This window comes from Eubalaena glacialis, chromosome 4 (genome assembly GCF_028564815.1).
Source record: "Eubalaena glacialis isolate mEubGla1 chromosome 4, mEubGla1.1.hap2.+ XY, whole genome shotgun sequence".
In the NCBI taxonomy this organism is placed as follows: domain Eukaryota; kingdom Metazoa; phylum Chordata; class Mammalia; order Artiodactyla; family Balaenidae; genus Eubalaena; species Eubalaena glacialis.
Window position 1 is genome coordinate 35,609,165 of NC_083719.1, and position 25,823 is coordinate 35,634,987.

Below are 25,823 nucleotides of genomic sequence, written 5' to 3' on the forward strand. Positions count from 1 at the left end.
GAGCCTCAACAACCTGGGCCCATCAGTGTAACTTTCCAGAATGTTTGCAGCATTCAAATAAATCAGGCTGTGCAAGTCATGAACACCAGCTGTGGACACTTAGTGGGGGACCCCTAGGAGGGGAACCCCACAGAGGACACAGTGACTGATCAGAGCAAGAAAGTAGTGGCCAGTGAACAGTTTTCCAAACGTGTCATGTCATAAGAATCACCTGGCTGGGGGATGGAGTGTGCAGGGTAAGCATACAGATTCTCAGGACCTTGCCAACATACAGATTAACCAGGGCCCTAGAGATTCAGATTCTGTAGAGCTGGCACAGGGCCTTGGAATCTGTATGTTTAACAAATGCCACAGTTAAATCAACTATACTTCGGTAAATGAATGAATGAATGAATGCCACAGTAGATCTTGATGGTCAGACAAGTTTGGGAAACAGTAGAGTGGGGTGGAGTCAGGATCTGGCTCCAGTTCCAGTTTGGCCTCTGCCATGTAATTGCTGGGTGGCCTTAGGCAAGTTATTTCTTTGAGCCTCAGATCCCTCATTCATACAATGTAACTAATAATATCCACTTCAGAGGGTTGTTGTGAGGATAAAATGGAAAAAAGCATAAAATGTCCTGAAGTGTGTGCCTGGTACATTTTAAGGGCACAATAAATGTGAGGTGTAAACACCTCACACACATTTTTTGACTTTTCCCTCAGCCAGCCCCTTCAGAGGCAGCAGGACGGTCTGGGGCATGGCATCAATATGACCAGACAGTGAGCTTGAACTTCAGCCTTATTGCATGGAGGCTGCATATCTGGAGGAGATATGGACTTTAAATTGAATACTCTTCTGTGATGGTGATCATAGTTTGATAGAGAAAAAAGACAGAAAGACAAAAGTGGGTCTGGAAAGAGCTTTGAGGTTGAAATCCGAGCAGGGAAGATTTTTGGAATATGCACAAGGATAAATACACTTCAAAAAGTAGTCAAGCAAACTTGAGATTTACAAGGAAAGACAATTTGCTGAGAATAAACAATTTTTCTTTGATCCCCTTTTAGTTCGAAAGCCAAAGTTTAAAGCATTTGTAATTCATCTACCTCATTTCTTTAGCAAGCTTTATTTTTCTACTAGGTGCCATGCCCTGTGCTCCTAACAGAGGTTACAAAGATAAAAGCAATACCCATCTCAAGAAACTTGCTGTGTGTCATAGGGCACAGGAAAATAAGCAGTTACAGCAAAGGGTGTAAGAATGGTTTCTAGGGCTGTTGGGTGGAGGACAGCTTACCTGCCTGAGGGAGAAAGCAAAACCTCTCAGTGGAAGTCTTTTTTTCCAGCTTTATTGAGATAAAATTAACATAAAATACTGTGCAAGTTTGTGTACAACACAATGATTTGATACATGTATATACTGTAAAATGATTACTGCAATCAGAGGAAGTCTTGAAATAGAGATTTCATGATAGTTACATCATCATTATCATTATAGTAACCATAAGCTAATAATGATAACAATAGCTGACATTAACCAATGCTTATTTTATGGCAGATGCCCTGTGAGGCCCTTTACGTTATCTCCTGTCATGTAAAATTGTTGCCATATGCAGTATCTTGGTTTACCTACTTGTGTTTGCACTGTCTATTCGTGGCTGGTTCTAATGCCATTGCTGCACAACTGGTACGTTACAGTACTCACCAGAACATTGATTCTCCCATACTAGCTTTCTTACTGATATAATAGGGAATTCACCAACTTACAAGAACTGGAATTGACAGCATTTAGTCCCAGGCAGATTACCATCCCCGATGCCACTGACCCTACTTCCCCAAAGTCCCACTGCCTGCATCCAGCCTGTGCAGGGGGACCTGAATAGAGTGGGTCCTGCTGGGCTTAGGGCAGCATCCTGTCCTCATGTGTGCAAAGCCCTAAAGTCACGAAGTCTAGTGTAGAAACATTGTCAAATTCTTTGTTGGAAAAGATGGGCTCTTACTTTCAGGGTAGCGGTAGCAATAATAACAGTGACAATAATAATAACAATAAGAATATCTAACATTTACCAAGCACTTATTATATTGCATATTTAATATAGTCCATGTATTAACTGACTTAAACCTCACATGTGTAGATACTGCAACTGTCCCCATTTTACAGACAGAAACTGAGGTCCAGTTGTGTGCCATAGTTGGGAAGCTGAGCACAAGGCTGGACATAAGTAGGAGAGGATAGATTGCAGTTCATTCTTAGGCAGGTCCACCATGAGAAGCTCCGCCTCAAGGCACTGCAAAGTACTAGTTCTCCAGTGTTTGCAGGATGACAATTAAGTTCTTTATTTATTTATTTATGTTTGGCTGCACCATGCGGGATCTTAGTTCCACAACCAGGGATCAAACCCGTGCCCCCTGCAGTGGAAGCGTGGATTCTTAACCTCTGGACCACCAGGGAAGTCCCACAATTACGTTCTTTGGAAAGACCATTCCCAATATGCCCTTGACCTCTCCACACATCTTAGGTCAGCTCTGCCCCACCCACTGCCTACAGATCATGGCTCTTTACATGCCTAGGTTGTGTCCTATCCCTGTCTTTATGCAGGGCTTGCCTTGGCTCCAACTGCCCTTTCCTTTCCTTTTCATTTCTTATTTATCCCAAATTCAGCGCCTGTCCAAGGGGTCACCTTCCCCAGGAAGCTTGTCCAGACTCGTTAAGGGCTACCATGTTGCTCCTCCAATGCTGACCACTCCTTCATTTATAGATCCCTGCCCAGAAATAGTGGGCTCACCAAGGCCAGGGGCTGTAGCTAATTCATTTCATAATGCCAGCATTTAAAATCTCCTATAGGATATACTGGAGCTGTGATTCTCTGCTTATTGTCACCCTTCATTTGTTTTCCTCCATCGCTCGGCACTTCTAGACAGTGAGGACAGCTTGGACACTAAAATTGACAACTGAGGGGGACGTCTCCATTGCTAAGATGGCACAGTTTTTCTCATTGTGCTCGATTTGTAATCAGCACCCTCTCGGCACTGGCACAAATCTGTGGTTCTTCCCCAAGAATGCCATTTGTTCCTTTTATGCCTGGATTCATCACATACTGTGGAGGGTGTTAGCTGAGTAAGACTTTCTGCTTCATGAAAATGTTACCAAATACACCATAAGGAGGAAAGCACCAGACGTCTGTCTGCAAAGAAAGCAAAATCCTGGTTTGGGAAGAGTCAAGGGTGGCCAGTGCTCCCCAAGCATTTCCGGGCCTGAGGTTTGGCTCTGTGGGCTCCTTGGGGCCTCATAACTGATGCCCACATTCCGTATCAGTCATCATTCTGGAGAAATTCGTCAACTTTCCTGCTGATCTGAGCCTGGAAACTGGTGTCTGTTTATTCACTTTCAAACTGAAAATTGAGACAAACTTGCTGGATAATTTTGACAAAAATAACACATATGATTGCGTGTCATCCCATGATTGACTTAATTTTCCTCTTTTTTTGAGCTATCAGAACTTTCTCAAGGCATATATAGTTGTCAGTGAAATAGGTCATTCACAGTTGGAAGTTATAAAAACTTGCCAAACCTTGACCAAAAACAACGTTCTGGTGCCCAATTTAGGGCAAGGGGTAATAAAGTGTTCTCTGATTTGTAGTAAGGAATTAAAGGCAGGGGTTGGGGGTCTAGACAATGGTAATAATAAAGACTAAGGATATCAAGACAGTGAGTAGACGAGGGGATTTTCATAAAATGCAGTTTTCCTTTCTGGTCACGTTAAAATCAATGTGTAGTACATTATCTACTCTAGGGAAACGTGTATTCCGTTTGCTTTCTGTCATAATTCTTTATTGTATTTGGGAGTAAATGAGCTTCTACAGATGAAGTTAATATTAAAATTTAGAGAGAGACTGAAAAGAAACCCTTCCAGAGCTAATAGTCACACAGAATTTAAAATATTAATTCACCAAAGCCCCCCCAAACCTAACTTCGCTTGGAAGAAAACTCTCACTGATATGCCCAGGCTGCAAAAACTTTCAAGCGTTAGAATTCTGCAGCATTTAGTGCAAGGATCTTAACTTCCTCTGTTAGGTTCTATATTCTGAACTTCAGACCCAACAGCTGCTTCCTAGTGGTGAGCCAGGTGGGAGGAGTTAGTAAAAAAGCACATTGAAAAGTGGATCACGACAGATGGACAGGATTCACCCTGCCTGAAATTCAGGGAGATGGGTGTGGGCCAGCTCACTGCGCATGCATCTTCATTTTCTTCCTCTTCCTTTTTTCATATCAAAGAAAGATTTCTTAGCACTGTTACTGTGGGTTTCTATCGAGGGACAAAAGCATTAGCAGCTTCACTGCTTTGAGGTAATGCTCTGTGTTTGTTGTGGGCCTGGACCAAACTGCCTCTCTAATAACCCACGGCTAGCCTGATGGGATGGGAAGAATCTTGGAGACACCCCCTTCTCCACCAAGCCCAGATAACAGTTACAATACTTTTGTAGCTGAGGTGTTTGCAGTTCAACCCATTTCAACAGTTCAATGATAACTACATTGATCATTTTCCATTTTTCCTGTTTTTTTTTTGTTGTTTTTTTGCTGTGTTGGGTCTTCGTTTCTGTGCGAGGGCTTTCTCCAGTTGCGGCAAGCGGGGGCCACTCTTCATTGCGGTGCGCGGGCCTCTCACTGTCGCGGCCTCTCTTGTTGGCGGAGCACAGGCTCCAGACGCGCAGGCTCAGTAGTTGTGGCTCACGGGCCTAATTGCTCCGCGGCATGTGGGATCTTCCCAGACCAGGGCTCGAACCCGTGTCCCCTGCATTGGCAGGCAGATTCTCAACCACTGCGCCACCAGGGAAGCCCCCATTTTTCCTGTTTTTAATGCAACCTAATACTAGTATCAATAAAATTAAAACTGCTTTTATAATAGATGACTCATTGCCATCTCGTGTCCTAAAGTTCTGTCCCCCTCTTGTCCAACTTCTCACTTCCCCTCATTCCTTCCCTACTCCCAGGGTTGCTCACATGTTTATTTCTAAGAATAAACGCTTTTGACTGAACTGTTTTTAATACTCTTTTTGAAAAGAATTTATGTTCCTCCTTGTTTTCACAAGCAAGACTTAAGTTTGGACTCAAATGTTGTAGGAAGGCAATTTTTCATCCTTCCTGACTGTGTCCAGGCATGAGACCAGAGGCAACTAAGACCAGAAGGTTTCCATTTGCTCTGAGCATTTAGGAGTTCTTTTTAGAGGGTAGGTGCAATTTTAGTTTGAAAAAGAAAGAAAGAAAAAGGAGAGAATTGTTGTGAGGTTGGGCCTGGTCACATTTTGACATTTGAAAATGAGATTGTAACAAAGTCACATCAGACCACTTTTTATAGGGATAACTAATGGTTTTCTTCTCTTTCTGTTCTAGCCACACCAGCTATCCTTGTCAGAGCATCTCAGAGTCTGCAGAGAGTTCATCCAGGCCTAGAGACAAGTAAGAATTTCACTCCCTTTTCTGCCTTCAACGATATTGTCCAGGTTTTACTGTAATTCAAGCTACTGTCCTTTCCCTATTTTATTTGGGATATGGTAACTGGATGAATGACTGACTGAAATTGCACAGGCAAACTAACAAATTTTTTTTCAGAATTTCTTTTTCAACTTTTCTGCAAGGCTGCTTCTTTTTTTTCCCTTTTTTTTTTTCAATTGAATGAAAGATTCTTTAAATTCCAAAGTTCTTTACAATTTTCAAAAGTTTCATGCAAATGATTTCATATAATCCCATAATAACCCTTTCTTTCCTCTACCCCTGTATTGCCCCTCCCTCCTTCCCTCTCCCCACTGGTAACCACTAGTTTATTCTCTGTATCTGTGAGTCTGCTTCTTTTCTGTTTTATTCATTAGTTTGTTTATTTTTTTAGATTCCACATATAAATGATATCATACAGTATTTGTCTTTCTCTGTCTGACTTATTTCACTTAGCATAATATCCTCCAAGTCCATCCATGTTGCTACAAATGGCAAAATTTCATTCTTTTTACGGCTGAGTAGTATCCCATTGTACATATAACACATCTTCTCTATCCATTCATCTGTTGATGGACACGTAGGTTGCTTCCATACCTTGGCAATTGTAAATAATGCTGCTGTGAACATTGGGGTGAGTATATCTTTTCAAATTAGTGTTTTTGTTTTTTGCGGATATATACCCAGGAGTGGAATTGCTGGGTCATATGGTAGTCCTATTTCTAGTTTTTTGGGAAATCTCCATACTGTTTTCCACAGTGGCTGCACCAATTTACATTCTCACCAACAGTGTACGAGGATTCCCTTTTCTCAACATCCTCACCAACATTTGTTATTTGTGTTCTTTTTGATGTTAGCTATTCTGCCAGATGTGAGGTGATATCTCATTGTGGTTTTGATTTGTATTTGCCTGATGATTATCAGTGTTGAACAGTGTTTCATGTGCCTGTTAGCCATCTGCATTTCCTCTTTGGAAAAAAGACTGCTTCTTTATTTTTCTAATAAGCTTATCCTTAGAGGTTAAGTAAGGCCAAATTAATGCAAAGAAAAAAAGACATAAAATAACTTATTGTGGGCCAACAATTAGTTTTTTGAGTTTAGGAATCTGCATTTTTGTTTTATAAGTCCTGTATTGTATTGTCATTATTATTTTGAGATATTTCTTTACCTCGTGATTTGTCGCTTCAACCAAATCGCCTTGGGCTCTGAAATTCTATCCACTGCTCCGTGACAGCATTTACCTCACAACATCTTCATGCATGTGTTCATACCATGTGCAGGACTCAATGAGTTGTGTGCGCTGCACAAATTAATTATGTTGCAATTAATTAAGGCAAAGCCTATGTTTTCTGCTTCTTCTAAATCCCTCACGTGACCTAAAAAAACCGTGATCACATAGTAGGCACCTTCAATTAAATTCTAAGGATGGATTTTCTTTTCCTCAATTGAAGTATATGCTCGAGTCCACATTACAAAATAAAGGAAGGGAAGTTAGTGTACCTGACTGTGTTTAAGCCATTGCTGTTTCAGGGATCATAACGGCATCATGAAACTATAATTTGGGTTTTGCGACTCAATTGCAGAGTCCTTTTCTAATAGGCGATGTAAACATCATTTTTCTTAAAGGTGACTGAAAGGGAGGGTTGGTGCTGTTTTTAACAAACGTCATCAATTCATCAGTTGTGCCAGACCGTGAACTCTACAACCCTCCTGTTTTAGAAGCATCTGACATGATAATCTGCTCCCTAATTAATGTGAGGGGTTGTAGAAAGACTAGCTGTTGCTTATGTTTGGGTTATCCCCGCCAGTATATTCCAAAGCCTTCACTCAGCAGATGATGTGACTTATTGCTGCTTTCTGTAAGGAAATAAGAAGGAATCAGTTAAGAATGGTTTACTAATGGTGCATGCTCCATCCCACACTGGAACCCTCCCCAACACACAACCACAATACACTGCCCTTCCCTTGCCCCCAAAGTGGTGGTAAGATTTCCCCAAGCCATTTTCTTTGTCAAGTCATGGAGTCTGAGGAGCTTAAGCTTTGGGCCTTGTTGAAATACAACCTCTGAGTATGGCAGATGTGTTGAAGAAATTGCTGCCAGTCATTTGGCATTTGTTGATTTTCTGTCCTTGTGATAAACAAGAATAATAGCTATTACCCTTCATCTGTGGCACGTCACACAGACACTGAGCTCCCCACGCAAGGAAGAATCCTATCCTTCCAGCTTCTCCTTATCTGAAGTTACATGCCCTCTGTCTCAGGACTGATTGGATAAAGTACCCCATGTCAATGGATATGTCTGTATCACTGGGCACCTTCCCCAGTGCACTCACTAGGACACATGGCCACCTTTATCATCCAAGCATCTCACTGAGATGCAACAGACCGTAGTGCTCCTGTAGCCTCACTGTGTCACTGTGGACACAGTCACTGTATCACAAATGTTTAACTCCCTGCCGTGCACCCAGCACTAGCTAGCTCTACACCTTGAGGAAGAAAGAAATGTGTAAGATATTGTCCTGACCTCAGGGAGGTCATATTCGCCCTAAGGAGATAGTTTTACACAGAAAGCCAGTGTTCAAGATCTGTCAATTCACAATTGTAGTGTATGCATTTCCTATGTGCACTTTTCTGAATTCTCAGATTCAAAGCAAAACCTTGTGGAAGAAAAATAAATAAACCCTCCCAGAGTGAATCCTAGACGGAACTGTCCAAACGTAAATAAAGGCCACCACCCTTCTGCAAGCCACCTTTACTTTACACTTGGGCTATCACAATAACCCTTTAGTAGCTGTCTCGCTCCTCTCTCCTTCCACACCCTACCCCGTCTCTCCTTCCTTGTATCCATCTTCCTCTGCCAGTAACGATTTTCAGAATCCAACATATCCCTCTGCTCTAAATAACCCTAACTATCTTTAGTACCTTCCCCACTACCTAAATTTTAAACTGCAATCCTATCCCAAGACACTCAAGTCCACCATCTGTCATCTGACCCCAGCTTGTAAGTCTAGACTACCCACTACTCCCCAGGAACACTATGCTTTCCCTCCTCTGGGACTTTGCTCGTGCCGTCCCATCTTCCAGAACTATCATCCTTCCGCCTCACCCAGCATTCTGGAAATATAAATCCTGCCCATACTTTAAGGTTCAGCCAAAACACTTTGACTCTTGGCCTGAAGCAGTTCCTCCCTCCTCTGTGTGTGTCTTTGAGAGAGGTCACACGATTTCATATCACTCTGAGAGGATATATTACACGCTGCTTTGGAGTGTAGTTATTTGCATATTTCTCTTATCTCCCTATCTGGATTATGAACAGCTGTGTCTTATTCAGAGTTGTATAACTCACAGTACCTCAAATGGTACCTTGAGCATTGTAAGTAATAAATGATACTGCAAATAAATTAACTAAATGGAAGTATCCTTAATAGCTCCCTGGCTACCCACCCTTCGGCACGCTTGACAATTCCCACCAGCCCCCCTTGTTATCATGGAGCCTCTTGGCTCTCAGGGGCGGGGGGTGGAAGGGGGGGCATTCATGGAGGAACAGATCTCGCCACCTGTGTTGATTGCCCATTAATCACCTTCAGTGTTGCTAAAAGGACTCACAGGAATCAAATGGTTTATGCTCAGAGGATAGCTTCCTTACAGGCAAAGGATACACTAGGGCAACAGCAGATGAGGGGAGTGCACTGACCGAGGTCTGGAGAGCCCAGGTGTAGGCCTCTTCGTCCTCTCACTGCTCAGTCACACCAGACACCCTGTGTCTCCAGGTCTGGAACCACTACCTGTGTGCCTGCCAAGCACCTTGGTACCAGGAAGCCCAAAGTCTGCTCGTGATGGAGTTTCCTAGAGTGAGCTGGTCATGTAGGCGCACCCTAGCTATGTGGACAGCCTTACCAACAGCCCCCAGTTCCACTGAATTTAGGTGCAAATCATAAACTTAATTATATTGCTAAGCAGCATTGACAAGCTGACATATTCTGCCCTGAAACAACTCAGGGACCCATGACTACAGCACATCATTTATCTTTAGTTAACACAGTCTATACGTAGCATTGCCAAGCATCAGTAACTCTGGAAAAAAAGCACGCGGTCAAACCGGACCAGCTAAAATTAACCCACGCCGTGCGCCACTTAAAGAATTGCCCATTGCGCTCATCTCTTCCTTCTCTTGCTCACCAAAAAGTATCTGTCCCAGCTTCTAAGCCCTCGGGGCTTTGCTTTCTGCGTGCTTTTTGCGTGGACCTAATCCATGTGAATAGGTGTTTGTGTGGTAATGGGCACATACTAACATACCTTCTGCAGAGTACAGGCTTGAGAAATATTTTCTGGAAACAAAGAGCTATTTTTAAAAGTCCCGTGAGGACTTTTTAGCCCATACACATGGGGAGCAGCATGCTTCACCTATGCAGAGGCATAAATATGAACAAAAACCCACATATAGGATAAGAAGGATATTGACGGAGTTTACAATTTAAAGAGGTAGGCATCTTTGTATACTTTAAAGAAGTAATGGTGCAAACTTACTGCAAAGAAAGCTGCTTTTAGTTGTGGGAGAGAGTGATTAGGATGGTTAGAATCTTCTAGAGAAAAGCAAAACATTGTTAGTGCTCCTGAAGAAGGCAGACTCCTGAGTTAGGCTGCTGTGGTCCCATGTGCTTTGTGTTGTTTTTCCAGTAATTTCATTCCGCTCTCAGAGTTGGTTTTTGGCAGAGGATTTGATGAACGTATGGGCCAAATACTTAAGACTTATTAAACACAGAGAAATTATTAAAAGATTGCACATCATTCTGAGGGGGATTTTTCCTGTCATATTTTTAAAGCCATACCTTTTCACTGAATTTGTCACGTATTACTATGAAAGTGTAAATTGTGTGATCAATGGCATTTCCACCTCAAAATAAAATGAATATCCAACTGGAGAAAAATACTGAAGTTTCACTGACTGGCGTCTGGAGCATAAATTCGTCCAAGATTTTATGAAAACAGGCATCCTGAACATAAACATCCATGACTGAGGTCAGAATGCAGTTTTGAAAGAATCCCAAAAGAATATCATATTAGATGGGCACAGAAATGAAGTGCTTAAATTTTTATAAGTTCACCAACAACTTCCTTTACAATGGTGAGTTACTTTTCAATAAAGACACTTATAGGAGACAAAAATTTAATATAGTAACTGTCATTTTGCTTGTTGGGGTCCTTACTGTACATTCTTAGCTGGACTCCTGTCCTAGCCTCCTAATTTTTCTTCCCTACCTCCTATTTTTTCCCTATCCCCAGCCATCCTACCCTCTGCTTCCACATTCATTCTTCTTGCCTACCTTTGATCCAGTGATTCTTCTGCCCCATCATCTTCAGTAGCTCCCCACTGTTTCCTAAATTATGAATAAACTCATCTCTCTGGCATTTAAGAAGGCCCACAGCATGGATCCTATGTACCCTTCTAGCCTCATCTCGCTTATGTACTATGTACACCCATGTTTGTGTCCCCTGAATTCTTGCTTCGTTATAGCCATTCATAATGACCCCTTTGTCAGAAATTCCCTCTTCTTACCTCCCAGGTGGGAACAATCCTTCAAGGATTTTGTCTTTAAGGCATAGTTCAAATATCGCCTTATCCACAAAGCTTTTCCCAGTTCCCCCAAGAGAATGCACACTTCCATCTTAGAATCTCTGAAGCCCTTTCTTTCTCCCTCTCTAGGAGAGTTAGTATATAGCACAGTGCCTGAAGAACTCAGCTTCTGCAGCAAGACAGCTTTGGTTCAAGTCCCAGTTCTATTACTTACTTCCTGCATGATCTTACCTAAGTTTCATGACCTCTCTGTACCTTAGTTCTGTTTTGTTTTGTTTTACTTCTAAAATAAAGATGCTAATAGTACCTACCTCATAAAATTGTGGTGAGAATTACAAGTGTTGATACATTTAAAGTAGTTAGGATAGTACCTGGTCCCATGGTGTTTATTGTATTCTCTTGTGGCTCTTATTTATATTCCAACAAGAATTAGAATTGAACTGTATGAAATTTCCCATATTCAACTCTATTTTGGACCGTCATATCATTATGTCATTAGTTTCAACCTAATGGAGACTCTTATGTGCTTTCTATTCCCTCTAATAGACTGTACTATCCCTAAGGATAAGGGCTATATCTTTTACATCCTTGTATCTTACAGTACCTGGTAAGGACCTGGCAAATGCCGAGTGTTTAACAGTCAGTGGATTTTGCACGCAGACGAAAAAAATTCAAAAAATAGAAGCCAAGTTTTCCCCCCAGTATCTTAAGTATTCGTTGGCTACCATAGAGTACCGTTATGTCCTCCAGCAGTCGTTTATGAAAGGAGAGAGATTAAAATATGCAGGAGGAGACATTTCTCTCGTCCATTACTAATATACTTACAGTCTTTCCCAAAAGCCTTCCACAGAACCTTAGCTTCAGGTCATGGGACCAGTGTCATGGTCTAGTCTTGGGGTGTGTCCCAGGATGTTTCTGTGTCATCACTGCGCTATCCTGTGGGCACTTCAGCTGCCAAGGGAATAGTAGCCCCCCTCCTGCCTGTGACCCATCCCTGCCCCTGTAAGAGCCGAATGACCCTCTCAGCTTTAATCATTCTTTTTCATCAGATATTTTCAACCCTAAGGGCTTATTACCTGACAGTACAGCTCAAATAAGCACAAGCTGACAATACATGTAAAAGAAACACAATATAAGGGAAGTGTGTCCGTGCAGGAATGGTATCTTAGAGAGAATGTGCAGCCTTTATTTGTTACAAAGAACTTGAGCTTTGGACACGCATGAGAGAGCAGCGCTGGGCTCTGACATCGAAGCTGACATTGAATTCTTTACAGTCTGCTGTTTATAAACAACTCAGTAAATGATTCAGTAAGTAAACACAGATTATTATGATCCCTTTTAAGGAAACGGTGTTTATGTTGGCTCCCTCTCGCACCCAAACTAGTGGTAGCCCATCCTGACTCACAGACAGCACTAATATCCTGATAATGCCAAGCATCCTGCAAAGACTATTTATCCCCTTTCCTTGCTTCTCTGAGGTTGGAGGAAGGCCGGTAGAATTATGCACTTTATACAAGAAGAAACAGAGGTGGGGCTTCCCTGGTGGCACAGTGGTTGAGAATCTGCCTGCCAATGCAGGGGACACGGGTTCGAGCCCTGGTCTGGGAAGATCTCACATGCCGCGGAGCAACTGGGCCCGTGAGCCACAACTACTGAGCCTGCGCGTCTGGAGCCCGTGCTCCCAATGAGAGGCCGCGATAGTGACAGGCCCGCGCACCGCGATGAAGAGAGGTCCCCGCTTGCCGCAACTAGAGAAAGCCCTCGCACAGAAACGAAGACCCAACACAGCCATAAATATAATTAATTAATTAATTAATTAAATTTTTTTAAAATTCCTTTAAAAAAAAGAAGAAACAGAGGTAGAGACAAAACAGCTTTCCTAAGTCTCTTTAACAGACCAACAAGAGGGTAAAGAAGGTACCGTCAGTGCGATGCTTTGTATCTGCTCCTAGATGAGCAAAATAAAGTGTAGATAATGCATGTTATTGATAATTCAAATAACAGTGTTTAGTTATCTCAAAATAGGGACTTGATAGTGAGTTTTTCCAGGCTGAAATACTGAGATAATGCCTGCTATTAGTTTCCCAGTGGTAGTGCTTCATTATACACTCCCTGCCTTCACATGTAATTGTTGGGAGTTAAGGATTCTTTGTAAGATAAATATTAGGTCTTAACTTTTTTATCCTCCTCAACTCCCAGCAATTTGCTGAGCCATAATCAGTGGTGAGTAGATATTTCCCACTGAGTTTACGAGAGACCTGTTCTCTGTGCATACGCTCAGACCAACGTTAGTGAACGTCTGGAGGGGGAGTGAGACCACAGCTCAAGGTCAGCCTCCTCAAGCCCCTGCAGGTCCTTTCTGATTGTCAACATATGTCAAGATTGTCTGTTTATTCTGGAACCCAAACAGTAAGAAAAGAGTTAGAAATCTGTGGGCATATGCCTCGGAAAGCCTTGACTGTAGAAGTGAGTAACATTTTTTTTTGAAGTCAGAGAAGGATGATTAAGCATCTCTCTAAAAATTCCAGTGGGCCTGTGTGTACTCTACATACCCATTCCTAGTATGGTTTCTCTTCCAAAGCATAACACACATTTTTCAGGGGTGAAATCCAAGACAAACATTCTTTCACCCTAGGTGACCCCAGTGGGTGGTGAACTCTTTTTAGTGACTGGAAAGTTAAAGCATCCCAAAGTTGATTGTGACCTTTGAGTTCCAGACTGCAGCACTGACGACTTGCTTAGTTCTACAGCTTCAAAACCAACTCTGTAATCACTGCTCTCAAGAGAACTCTGGCTTCTGCACACAGAAGCCTCTCTAGGGAGAGACAGAGGCTAGGCTCTGTCATTCCAGAAAGGCCTTTGTTCATACCAGCTCCTACTTGTGATACACAATTTTTCAGATAATGTGCACTTTTGCACTAAGGAAAAAACCTTGAATTCATCATACAGGTGTGCCCTGATTTTAATACAGATTAATCTATGCACTGAGAAAGCAGACTACACACCATATTTATAAAAAAAAGATTTATGGAGTTCAAACATAGGTACCATTGAGTAGAAGTTCAAATAATATTGTGCCTTATGGCAAATATATGCAATACATGTTTAAACCAAAAATAACTCAAGAGATGATGAATTACTAAATAAAGAACTTATCACTTAGAAAATAGGTTATACAACTTTCAAAGGGCTTTTAAATATATATAATTTATAGGAAATTGATTTGCATGTAATTCACAGTATATGATACAAAATAAGCTACTTTTTTTTAAGGTCAACAATTATTTGAACCAGGGGTTGGCAAACTATTGTCCTCAGTTGTTTTGTAAGTAAAGCTTTATTGCAACACAACCACATCTATTTGTTTCAGATTGTTTATGGCTGCTTTGGGGATACAGTGTCAGAGTTGGGTAGCTAAAACATAGGTCTGCAAGCCTGAAATATTTACTATCTGGCCCTTGAAGAAAAAGTATGTCAACCCCTGTTATAAACAGAAAAAGATTGTTTCTATAAAAAGGTATTTTATGGAACTAATCATCATGTTTGTATTGGTTGTTGCCTTTTAATCTCCTATAGAAAATTATTTTCAATTGGTAACTGACATAAATGAGAATTCAGGATTCACTTTATGAATTTCCTTCACAGTCAACTCTTCAGAAATACATTCTATTGCAAAGTAAGATTAACAGTATCTGCTAATCAGTGTGGACTTGTACATTTTTATTATTATTGGTATTCCACCAAATGAAAACTGAGCATCTGTAAATGCTTGGTGATGGATTGAATGGGCAATAATTTGCAACTGAGCTGTCTGAGATATGTCATCATTATCACATAATATTTATCTTATGAAGAGTTATAGTCAGTGTAACACACAGCTCCAGTTTGAGGGCAGACTTGACTTTACAGGTTTGTGGATCATCCATAAACCGACTGCTGCCACTGAATTCATGCTGAAGAATAAAGACAGAAGACTCTCCTTTTAGGAAATTGTGCACTGTGAAAGACTCGTAAACCAGAAACCTCACAACATTGTAGTAGATGTTACCTTTCAGATGAATGGCCTTTGTGTGTCCTCAAGATGTTCTCAAATAACATTCATGTCTTTACTGCTACAGGTTATATTTTCATTTTCATATGTTACGGAAAAACAGCCTTTAGCTCTTCTTTTTTCTCACTTAATATTCCTTAGTAAATAGAATTTTAACCCTACAAATTTGGATTCACTGGAGAGCAAATATTTGCAGGAGTGGGTCTGTGCACCTGTTACTGGAAGCTCCTGCCAAGCAAACCCCGGAGAAATGGAGAAACACCTGGATAGCATCCTTACTGCGACAGAAGCTCTTCTTTTTCGGAATTCCAAAAGCGTTTGAAGTTGTGCATCTTTTGCATTGAACTCAAGTGGCTTGTGTACATATGGTAGCTTCCCTTCAGTTGTAAATTCTTAGAGGGAAAGGACTTAGTCTTCCCTCATCTTTATATGCTCTGCTCCCTTCCTCCACAACATAAACAGGGCCTGATACAAAATGGGGGCTTACTATTGGTTAAATGAATGCCACATGAGTTCTAGGAATGACTTGAGAGCAAATGCAGAAGGGAAGTGGAGGGGGAGGCGTTAGCTTAGATTTCATGGTGTTTGAGTTTGACATCCTCTCCACAGCACTAAGACTAATACTGAGGAGAATTGTTTCCTGAATCTGAGAGCAGCAGATGCGTTTCCTCTTCTGCCATTTTTCTTTCTCATGGGGAAAAGCAGACAAGAAGGTCCTACAAAAGTATTGGAGGTGTTTGTTCTTATCAGCCACTAGTGATTGTGGCAAATTCTGTTGTTGGTTTCAGTTGGTGTCCCAGGCTGTGTGATGAGGACTTTGGAGTCTGGGGAGCTGGAGACCCTGAGTTGTCCTGTGTGTGTGCACCTGGCATACGGCTGACATGCTGTGAGCTCTGATTTATCCATTTGTCAGTGGAGATATTAACATCTATCTCAGATGGTCATTGTGAGGAGCAGATAGGTACATAGGAAAATTCCTGGCACAAAGTAGGTATGGAATAAATATTAGATACTTTATTATTTTTACTATTACTGCTGCTACTACTGCTATTACTCCTACTGAAAAAGTAGTAGTAGCCTGGGTGGCTGGAAGCATCCTACCCACCTCCTCACCCCACTCACCAGAGCTGATCTCCTGTTTATATTTTCTGGGAGGATAAGAAGGATGCTGGATCTAGTAGAATATATCTCATATTTGAGTAGTATATTTTTTTAATTAAATTTTATTGGAGTATAGTTGATTTACAATGTTGTGTTAGTTTCTGCTGTACAGCAAAGTGAGTCAGTTATACATATACATATATCCACTCTTGTTTAGATTCTATCCCCATATAGGCCATTACAGAGTATTGAGTAGAATTCCCTGCGCTATACAGTAGGTTCTTATTAGTTACATGTTTTATATATAGTAATGTATTATGTCAATCCCAATCTCCCAATTTATCCCTCCCCTCCCCCTTTCCCCCTTGGTAACCATAAGTTCGTTTTCTACATCTGTGATTCTATTTCTGTTTTGTAAATAGGTTCATCTGTACCATTTTTTTTAGATTCCACATATAAGCAATGTCATATGATATTTGTCTTTCTCTGGCTGACTTACTTCACTCAGTATGACAATCTCTAGGTCCATCCATGTCATTGCAAATGACATTATTTTGTTCTTTTTTATAGGTGAGTACTATTCCACTGTATATTTGTGCCACATCTTCTTTATCCATTCCTGCGTCGATGGACATTTAGGTTGCTTCCATGTCCTGGCTATTGTAAATAGTGCTGCAGTGAAGATTGGGGTACATGTATCTTCTCGAATTATGGTTTTCTCTGGATATACTCCCAGGAGTGGGATTGCTGGATCATATGGTAGCTCTATTTTGAGTAATTTATTTTTTAAGGAAGTAAAATTCTCACAGACTCCAGAGAATGCCTGTACAGGCCAGTTTGAGAAAAAATGATTTAAAAAATAAATTTTAATGTTGGAGATATTTCTTTTCATTGTCACTTATCTCTGCAAAAAGAACGAAACTTAATTTCGTATCCCAAAAGACCCTTGTTCGAGAAGCCCTGCTTTCGTGTTTTGCTATACGCACATCAACCTGAACTACAGCTCAGGCTGGCCCTTTAGAGCTGAGGAAGCAGGGAGCACTTACTGAAAGGGAGGGGCTGAGAGGCTTGCCAGACTCCAGGTGTCCAGAGGATGAGACATGGGTACCAGGCAAGAAAGATGGACGTCACAACGAGGAGGTGGTGGGCAAGAGGGGGAAGGAGCAGCCTGGAAGCTGACTTCATTGCTTCACTGTCTTGCCTCAGGACTGTCCTGAGGCAGCATTAGATCAAATGTTTACCACAGTACTTGGCACCTAGTAGAATTCTGTTCCCTTTCCTTCCTCTTTCCCCTGAAAAAGACTGTACTTAGCTATAGAAGCGATGAAGCTGTACAGACAGCTAAAAGGTGTGCCATTAAAACAAACTTTTTCTACTTTTCCAAGGGGCAACTTTACCCCCTACTGGACTAAACTCAGACCCAAGCTTCCTTCTCTGAGCTTTTAGAACATTTAGTGCCTGGGGAGTCATTTGGCAATAATCGAGTACTGTTTTATTGCTAGGATTCTTTTATATGTATATATTTATAAGGCCCTGGAGTCCCTAACTTAAAATTTGTTTTTGCTTCAGAAGTTCAGCTGTAAGGAGGCTCTCCAAATCAAGTGTAACAACCGCAACAAATAATATATTAACTAGTGTTAAGTACCCATCTAGGCTGTGACAGCCTGTTTGGCTCGGGTTGTAGGTGAACTGTGGCTGGTTCCTAGAGCTGGGTCAGGAGCTCTGCGGTTTGTACGGTGAAGGAATGTCTCCTTCACCATCTCATTGTGCCCTCACCACCCCTACCCTCTGTCTTCCCCTTCACCACACTTCACCACTTCCTGGCTGAAGAACCAGGTAGGGCAAAAATTCTGAAATTTTTCTTTGGTACCTTCCCCCAAATTTAGTTTTTCCTGGATAATCTTGGTTAAACCATGAGTAAATAACCTCCTAGGGTCTAGTCAGCCTCAGTGTAAGAAGTTGTCAAACAAGACAACCAGAGTAGCATACACCAACTCGTTCCTGTCTCGCAAACCTCTCCTTGAGGAGGTATTTTTAAGAGCAAGTGCCTTATTTATTAGTCATTAGATGTGACAGGACTAGAGAGACATCCCCCACTCCTTTTTTTTTCATTTTTAAATCTTTATTGGAGTATAATTACTTTACATTGTTGTGTTAGTTGCTGCTGTATAACAAAGTGAATCAGCTATACTTAAACATATATCCCTTCCCTCTTACGTCTCCCTCCCACCCTCCCTATCCCACCCCTCTAGGTGGTCACAAAGCACCGAGCTGATCTCCCTGTGCTATGCGGCTGCTTCCCACTAGCTATCTTTTTTACATTTGGTAGTGTATATATGTCCGTGCCACTCTCTCACTTTGTCCCAGCTTACCCTTCCCCCTCCCCATGTCCTTAAGTCCATTCACTACGTCTGTGTCTTTATTCCTGTTCTGCCCCTAGGTTCTTCAGAACCTTTTTTTAGATTCCCTATATATGTGTTAGCATACGGTATTTGTTTTTCTCTTTCTGACTTACTTCACTCTGTAGGACAGACTCTAGATCCATCCACCTCACTACAAATAACTCAATTTTGTTTCTTTTTACGGCTGACTAATATTCCATTGTATATATGTGCCACGTCCTCTTTATCCATTCATCTGTTGGTGGACACTTAGGTTGCTTCCATGTCCTGGCTATTGTAAATAGAGCTGCAATGAACATTGTGGTACATGACTCTTTTTGAATTATGGCTTTCTCAGGGTACATGCCCAGTAGTGGGATTGCTGGGTCATATGGTAGTTCTATTTTTAGTTTTTTAAGGAACCTCCATACTGTTCTCCATAGTGGCTGTATCAATTTACATTCCCACCAACAGTGCAAGAGGGTTCCCTTCTCTCCACACCCTCTCAGCATTTATTGTTTGTAGATTTTTTGATGATGGCCATTCTGACTGGTGTGAGGTGATACCTCATTGTAGTTTTGATTTGCATTTGTCTAATGATTAGTGATGTTGAGCATCCTTTCATGTGTTTGTTGGCAATCTGTTTATCTTCTTTGGAGAAATGACTATTTAGGTCTTCTGCCCATTTTTCAATTGGCTTGTTTGTTTTTTTGATGTTGAGCTGCATGAGCTGCTTGTATATTTTGGAGATTAATCCTTGTCAGTTGCTTCACTTGCAAATAGTTTCTCCCATTCTGAGGGTTGTCTTTTCGTCTTGTTTATGGTTTCCTTTGCTGTGCAAAAGCTTTTAAGTTTCATTAGGTCCCATTTGTTTATTTGTGTTTTTATTTCCATTTCTCTAGGAGCTGGGTCAAAAAGGATCTTGCTGTGATTTATGTCAAGGAGGGTTCTGCCTTTGTTTTCCTCTAAGAGTTTTATAGTATCTGGCCTTACATTTAGGTCTTTAATCCATTTTGAGTTTTTTTTTTGTGTACGGTGTTAGGCAGTGTTCTAATTTCATTTTTTACATGTAGCTGTCCAGTTTTCCCAGCACCACTTATTGAAGAGACTGTCTTTTCTCCATTGTATATCCTTGCCTCCTTTGTCATAGATTAGTTGACCATAGGTGCATGGGTTTATCTCTGGACTTTCTATCTTGTTCCATTGATCGATATTTCTGTTTTTGTGCCAGTACCATATTGTCTTGATTACTGTAGCTTTGTAATATAGTCTGAAGTCAGGGAGTCTGATTCCTCCAGCTCCGTTTTTTTCCCTCAAGACTGCTTTAGCTATTCGGGGTCTTTTGTGTCTCCATACAAATTTTAAGACTTTTTTGTTCTAGTTCTGTAAAATATTCCACTGGTAATTTGATAGCGATTGCATTGAATCTGTAGATTGCTTTGGGTAATATAGTCATTTTCACAATGTTGATTCTTCCAATCCAAGAGCATGGTATAACTCTCCATCTGTTTGTATCATCTTTAATTTCTTTCATCAGTGTCTTATAGTTTTCTGCATACAGGTCTTTGGTCTCCTTAGGTAGGTTTATTCCTAGGTATTTTATTCTTTTTGTTGCAGTGGTAAATGGGAGTGTTTCCTTAATTTCTCTTTCAGATTTTTCATCATTAGTGTATAGGAATGCAAGAGATTTCTCTGCATTAATTTTGTATCCTACAACTTTACCAAATTCATTGATTAGCTCTAGTAGTTTTCTGGTAGCATCTTTAGGATTCTCTATGTATAGTATCATGTCATCTGCAAACAGCGACAGTTTTACTTCTTCTTTTCTGATTTGGATACCTTTTATTTCTTTTTCATCTCTGATTGCTGTGGCTAAAACTTCCAAAACTATGTTGAGTAAAGTAGTGAGAGTGGGCAACCTTGTCTTGTTCCTGATCTTAGTGTTAATGGTTTCAGTTTTTCACCATTGAGGATGATGTTGGCTGTGGGTTTGTCATATATGGCCTTTATTATGTTGAGGTAAGTTCCCTCTATGCCTACTTTCTGGAGAGTTTTTATCATAAATGGATGTTCAATTTTGTCAAAAGCTTTTTCTGCATCTACTGAGATTATCACATGGTTTTTATCCTTCAATTTGTTAATATGGTGTATCACATTGATTGATTTGCATATATTGAAGAATCCTTGCATCCCTGAGATAAACCCCAGTTGATCGTGGTGTATGATCCTTTTAATGTGGTGCTGGATTCTGTTTGCTAGTATTTTGTTGAAGATTTTTGCATCTATGTTCATCAGTGATATTGGCCTGTAGTTTTCTTTTTTTGTGACATCTTCGTCTGGTTTTGGTATTAGGGTGATGGTGGCCTCATAGAATGAGTTTGGGAGTGTTCCTCCCTCTACTATATTTTTGAAGAGTTTGAGAGGATAGGTGTTAGCTCTTCTCTAAATGTTTGATAGAATTCACCTGTGAATCCTCTGGTCCTGGTCCTTTGTTTGTTGGAAGATTTTTAATCACAGTTTCAATTTCAATGCTTGTGATTGGTCTGTTTATATTTTCTATTTCTTCATGGTTCACTCTTGGAAGGTTGTGCTTTTCTAAGAATTTGTCCATTTCTTCCAGGTTGTCCATTTTATTGGCATAGAGTTGCTTGTAGTAATCTCTCATGATCCTTTCTATTTCTACAGTATCAGTTGTTACTTCTCCTTTTTCATTTCTAAATCTGTTGATTTGAGTCTTCTCCCTTTTTTCTTGATGAGTCTGGCTAATGGTTTATCAATTTTGTTTATCTTCTCAAAGAACCAGCTTTTAGTTTTATTGATCTTTGCTATCATTTCCTTCATTTCTTTTTCATTTATTTCTGATCTGATCTTTATGATTTCTTTCCTTCTGCTATCTTTGGGGTTTTTTTGTTCTTCTTCCTCTAATTGCTTTAGGTGTAAGGTTAAGTTGTTTATTTGAGATTTTCCTTGTTTCTTGAGGTAGGATTGTATTGCTATAAACTTCCCTCTTAGAACTGCTTTTGCTGCATCCCATAGGTTTTGGGTCATCGTGTTTTCATTGTCATTTGTTTCTAGGTATTTTTTGATTTCCTCTTTGATTTCTTCAGTGATCTCTTGGTTATTTAGTAGTGTATTGTTTAGCCTCCATGTGTTTGTATTTTTTACAGTTTTTTTCCTGTAATTGATATCTACTCTCATAGCCTCGTGGTTGGAAAAGGTACTTTTTAATGTGTCATTTAAAGCTTGTGTTTCCTTATTTATTTTCATTTTGGTTGCTCTGTCCATTGGTGAAAGTGGGATGTTAAAGTCCCCTACTATTATTGTGTTACTGTCAATTTCCCCTTTTATGGCTGTTAGCATTTGCCTTATGTACTGAGGTGCTCCTATGTTGGGTGCCTAAATTTACAATTGTTATATCTTCTTCTTGGATTGATCCCTTGATCATTATGTAGTGTCCTTCCTTGTCTCTTTTAATATTCTTTATTTTAAAGTCTATTTTGTCTGATATGAGAATTGCTACTCCAGCTTTCTTTTGATTTCCCTTTGCATGGAATATCTTTTCCCATCCCCTCACTTTCAGTCTGTATGTGTCCCTAGGTCTGAAGTGGGTCTCTTTTAGACAGCATATATGGGTCTTATTTTTGTATCCATTCAGCCAGTCTATGTCTTTTGGTTGGAGCATTTAATCCATTTACATTTAAGGTAATTATCAATATGTATGTTCCTATTACCATTTTCTTAATTGTTTTGAGTTTGTTTTTGTGGGTCTTTTCCTTCTCTTGTGTTTCCTGCCTAGAGAAGTTCCTTTAGCATTTGTTGTAAAGCTGGTTTGGTGGTGCTGAATTCTCTTAGCCTTTGCTTGTCTGTAAAGGTTTTAATTTCTCCGTCGAATCTGAATGAGATCCTTGCTGGGTAGAGTAATCTTGGTCGTAGGTTTTTCCCTTTCATCACTTTAAATATGTCCTCCCACTCCCTTCTGGCTTGCAGAGTTTCTGCTGAAAGATCAGCTGTTAACCTTATGGGGATTCCCTTGTATGTTATTTGTTGCTTTTCCCTTGCTGCTTTTAATATTTTTTCTTTGTATTTAATTTTTGATAGTTTGCTTAATGTGTGTCTTGGTGTGTTTCTCCTTGGATTTATTTTGTATGGGACTCTGCGCTTCTTGGACTTGATTGACTATTTCCTTTCCCATATTAGGGAAGTTTTCAACAATAATCTCTTCAAATATTTTCTCAGTCCCTTTCTTTTTCTCTTCCTCTTCTGGGACCCCTATAATTCGAATGTTGATGCATTTAACATTGTCTCAGAGGTTTCTGAGAATGTCCTCAATTCTTTTCATTCTTTCTTCTTTATTCTGCTCTGCGGTAGTTATTTCCACTATTTTATCTTCCATTCTTATCCGTCTTCTGCCTCAGTTATTCTGCTATTGATTCCTTCTAGAGAATTTTTAATTTAATTTATTGTACTGTTCATCATTGTTTGTTTGCTCTTTAGTTCTTCTAGGTCCTTGTTAAACATCTCTTGCATTTTCTCCATTCTGTTTCCAAGATTTTGGATATCTTTTCTATCATTTCTCTGAATTCTTTTTCAGGTAGACTGCCTATTTCCTCTTTATTTGTTTGGCTTGGTGGGTTTTTACCTTGCTCCTTCATCTGCTGCATATTTATCTGTCTTCTCATTTTGCTTAACTTACTGTGTTTGGGGTCTCCTTTTCGCAGGCTGCAGGTTCATAGTTCCTGTTGTTTTTGGTGTCTGCCCCCAGTGGGTAAGGTTGGTTCAGTGTGTTGTGTAGGCTTCCTGGTGGAAGGGAGTGGTGCCTGTGTTCTGGTGGATGAGGCTGGATCTTGTCTTTCTGGTGGGCAGGACCGCATCTGGTGGTGTGTTTTGGGGTGTCTGTGAACTTATTATGATTTTAGGCATCCTCTCTGCTAATGGGTGGGGTTGTGTTCCTGTCTTGCTAGTTGTTTGGCATGGAGTGTCCAGCCTTGGAGCTTGCTGGTCATTGAGTCGAGCTGGGTCTTAGCATTGAGACGGAGATCTCTGGGAGAGCTCTCACCAATTGATATTACGTGGGGCCAGGAGGTCTCTGGTGTAATGTGGACAGCTTTGACCTTATTTTACATCCTGCTCAATTGGTTCTAGTAAGGTAGCATCTGCTTCAAAAAAGGGCTTCAGATCAGCACAGGCTCTTAGCACTGTGCCTTTACACAAGATTACACAGTTTTCTAGAGAAGACTGTGTGTATTTTTTTTTAAGCCATTGGAGCATAATCAGAGTCCATATTAACTTGCTTCCCAAAGAATTTCACCAGGATGTGGATAGCCTGGTGTCAGGATTTACTGAAGCTCAGGTTCTTTTGTCTCAGCACAGAAGGAATTCAGGGTGAGGCAAATGAAGCTCAGGTTCTTTTGTCTCAGCACAGAAGGAATTCAGGCTGAGGCAAAGTGGCAGGCAAAGACTGAGTTCATTAGCATAGGACCCCCCCCCCAACTCCTTTTGGAGAAACCAGAGACTAAAAGGGAAGAAGTACATCAAAAACATCCAGGGAGGCTAGGCACTAAAATGAGAACAATTGGGAAAAGAAAGAAGATGTTTTCAGATGAATAGAAGCTGGGGATGAAAGAAGCAGCCTTCTCAGGCAGCTGAGGAAAAGAAGGAAACTGAGTCCAGAAGATTAGAAGTGAATTAGAACGATTTGAAGTCGTAGGAGACCAAGATTTCTCAAGGTACCAAAAGAAAGGAAGCTCAGCCTTGTTCAGGCTGCAAAATGAAAGCTGCCTTCAAGTGAGATTCATACGGCTAATTTGACAAGCGCTGATTTTCCTCTCTTCCCTTTGAACCCATAATTACTTCCTTCTACTCATATAGCCTTGACCATCATCACCACCTATAAAAAACTACTTCCAATTACTACTTAAGGGATAACCCAAAAGCATTTTCTTTAGGACTACTTTCTCTGAAAAACAGACTTGGAGGTAAAGGGCAGGAGGCTTTACTGGTCCATCCAGAGCCACAGCAAGAGCCTAAATCCCATAGGATGTCAATATAACCAGGTCAACCCCAAAGATCCTAAAGTGGTGGTTCTTGGTGTATATGCCCATCAGAATCATCTGTGGACATTTTCAATAAATACAAATGCCATCTACCTCAGATCTACTGAATCAATCTTCATTGATTCAGGCATATTGTATTCATTTCCTAGGACTGCTATGTAGCAAATTACCATAATCCTAGTGGCTTAAAACAACAGAAATTTAATCTATCACAGTTATGGAAGCCAGAAGTCAAAAATCAAGGTGACATTAGTGTTGATTCCTTCTGGATGCTCTGAGAGAGAATTTGTTCCTGTTTCTCTCCTAGTTTCTGGAAACTGCTAGCAATCATTGGTGTTCCTTGGTTTGTAGATTTAGCACTTCAATCCCTATCTCCATTTTCACATTGCCTTCTCCCTGTGTCTCTATGTCTGTTCTTCCTTTCTTTTTTCTTTCTCTTATAAGGACACCCATCATTGACTTTAGAGCCCTAATCCAGGATAACCTCATCTTGAGATCCTTACCTTAATTACATCTGCAAAGACCTTTTTTCCAACTAAGGGCACATTCAGAGGTACCAGCGATTAGGACTTGGGCATATCTTTGGAGAATATAATTTAACCCACTACAGATATGTATTTTTTAAATTGAAGTATGGTTGATTTACAATATTGTGTTAGCTTCTGGTGTACAGCAAAGTGATTCAGAGATAGATGATAGATAGATAGATAGATAGATAGATAGATAGATAGATAGATAGATAGATATAGAGATATTCTTTTTCATATTCTTTTCCACTATAGGTTATTACACGATATTGAATATAGTTCCCTGTGCTATACAGTAGGACCTTGTTGTTTATTTTATATGAAATAGTTATACATAAGTTTTTAAAAAATTTCCTCCACAAATATTCTTCACACACCCCTGCAAAGAACTCTGACCTTAACTTTTTAGCCTACCATGTCTCCAGTGCTTGGGAAATGCTGGAACATGCAAAGTTAAACAGGCTTCTTTATCACAGAACCACTCTCTAATCTGTTTGGGTGCATTGTGAATATCTAAGAGAAATAAAAGAACCACAGCACTTTCTGAAAATAGTTGACCAGGGAACTTCTTTTCAAGGGATTATCTATTGCTACCCCAGTGGCCATTAGTGTTCAAAGGAGCACAGGTGGCTAGTGATTGTGGCACTTCTGCAGCTGTGCTCAATGCTGT

At 40.5% G+C, this 25,823-nt stretch overlaps 1 protein-coding gene across 5 annotated transcripts in view; it reads left to right on the forward strand.

Annotated features, from left to right (window-relative positions):
* Positions 1 to 25,823, forward strand: part of GHR (growth hormone receptor) — a 281,266-nt gene that overhangs the window by 190,406 nt on the left and 65,037 nt on the right. For all 5 annotated transcript variants that reach the window (XM_061189228.1, XM_061189227.1, XM_061189229.1 and 2 more), the window contains one exon: positions 5,367 to 5,432. In XM_061189228.1, coding sequence (XP_061045211.1) covers positions 5,367 to 5,432 — 66 coding nt within the window. The remainder of the gene's footprint in view (positions 1 to 5,366; positions 5,433 to 25,823) is intronic.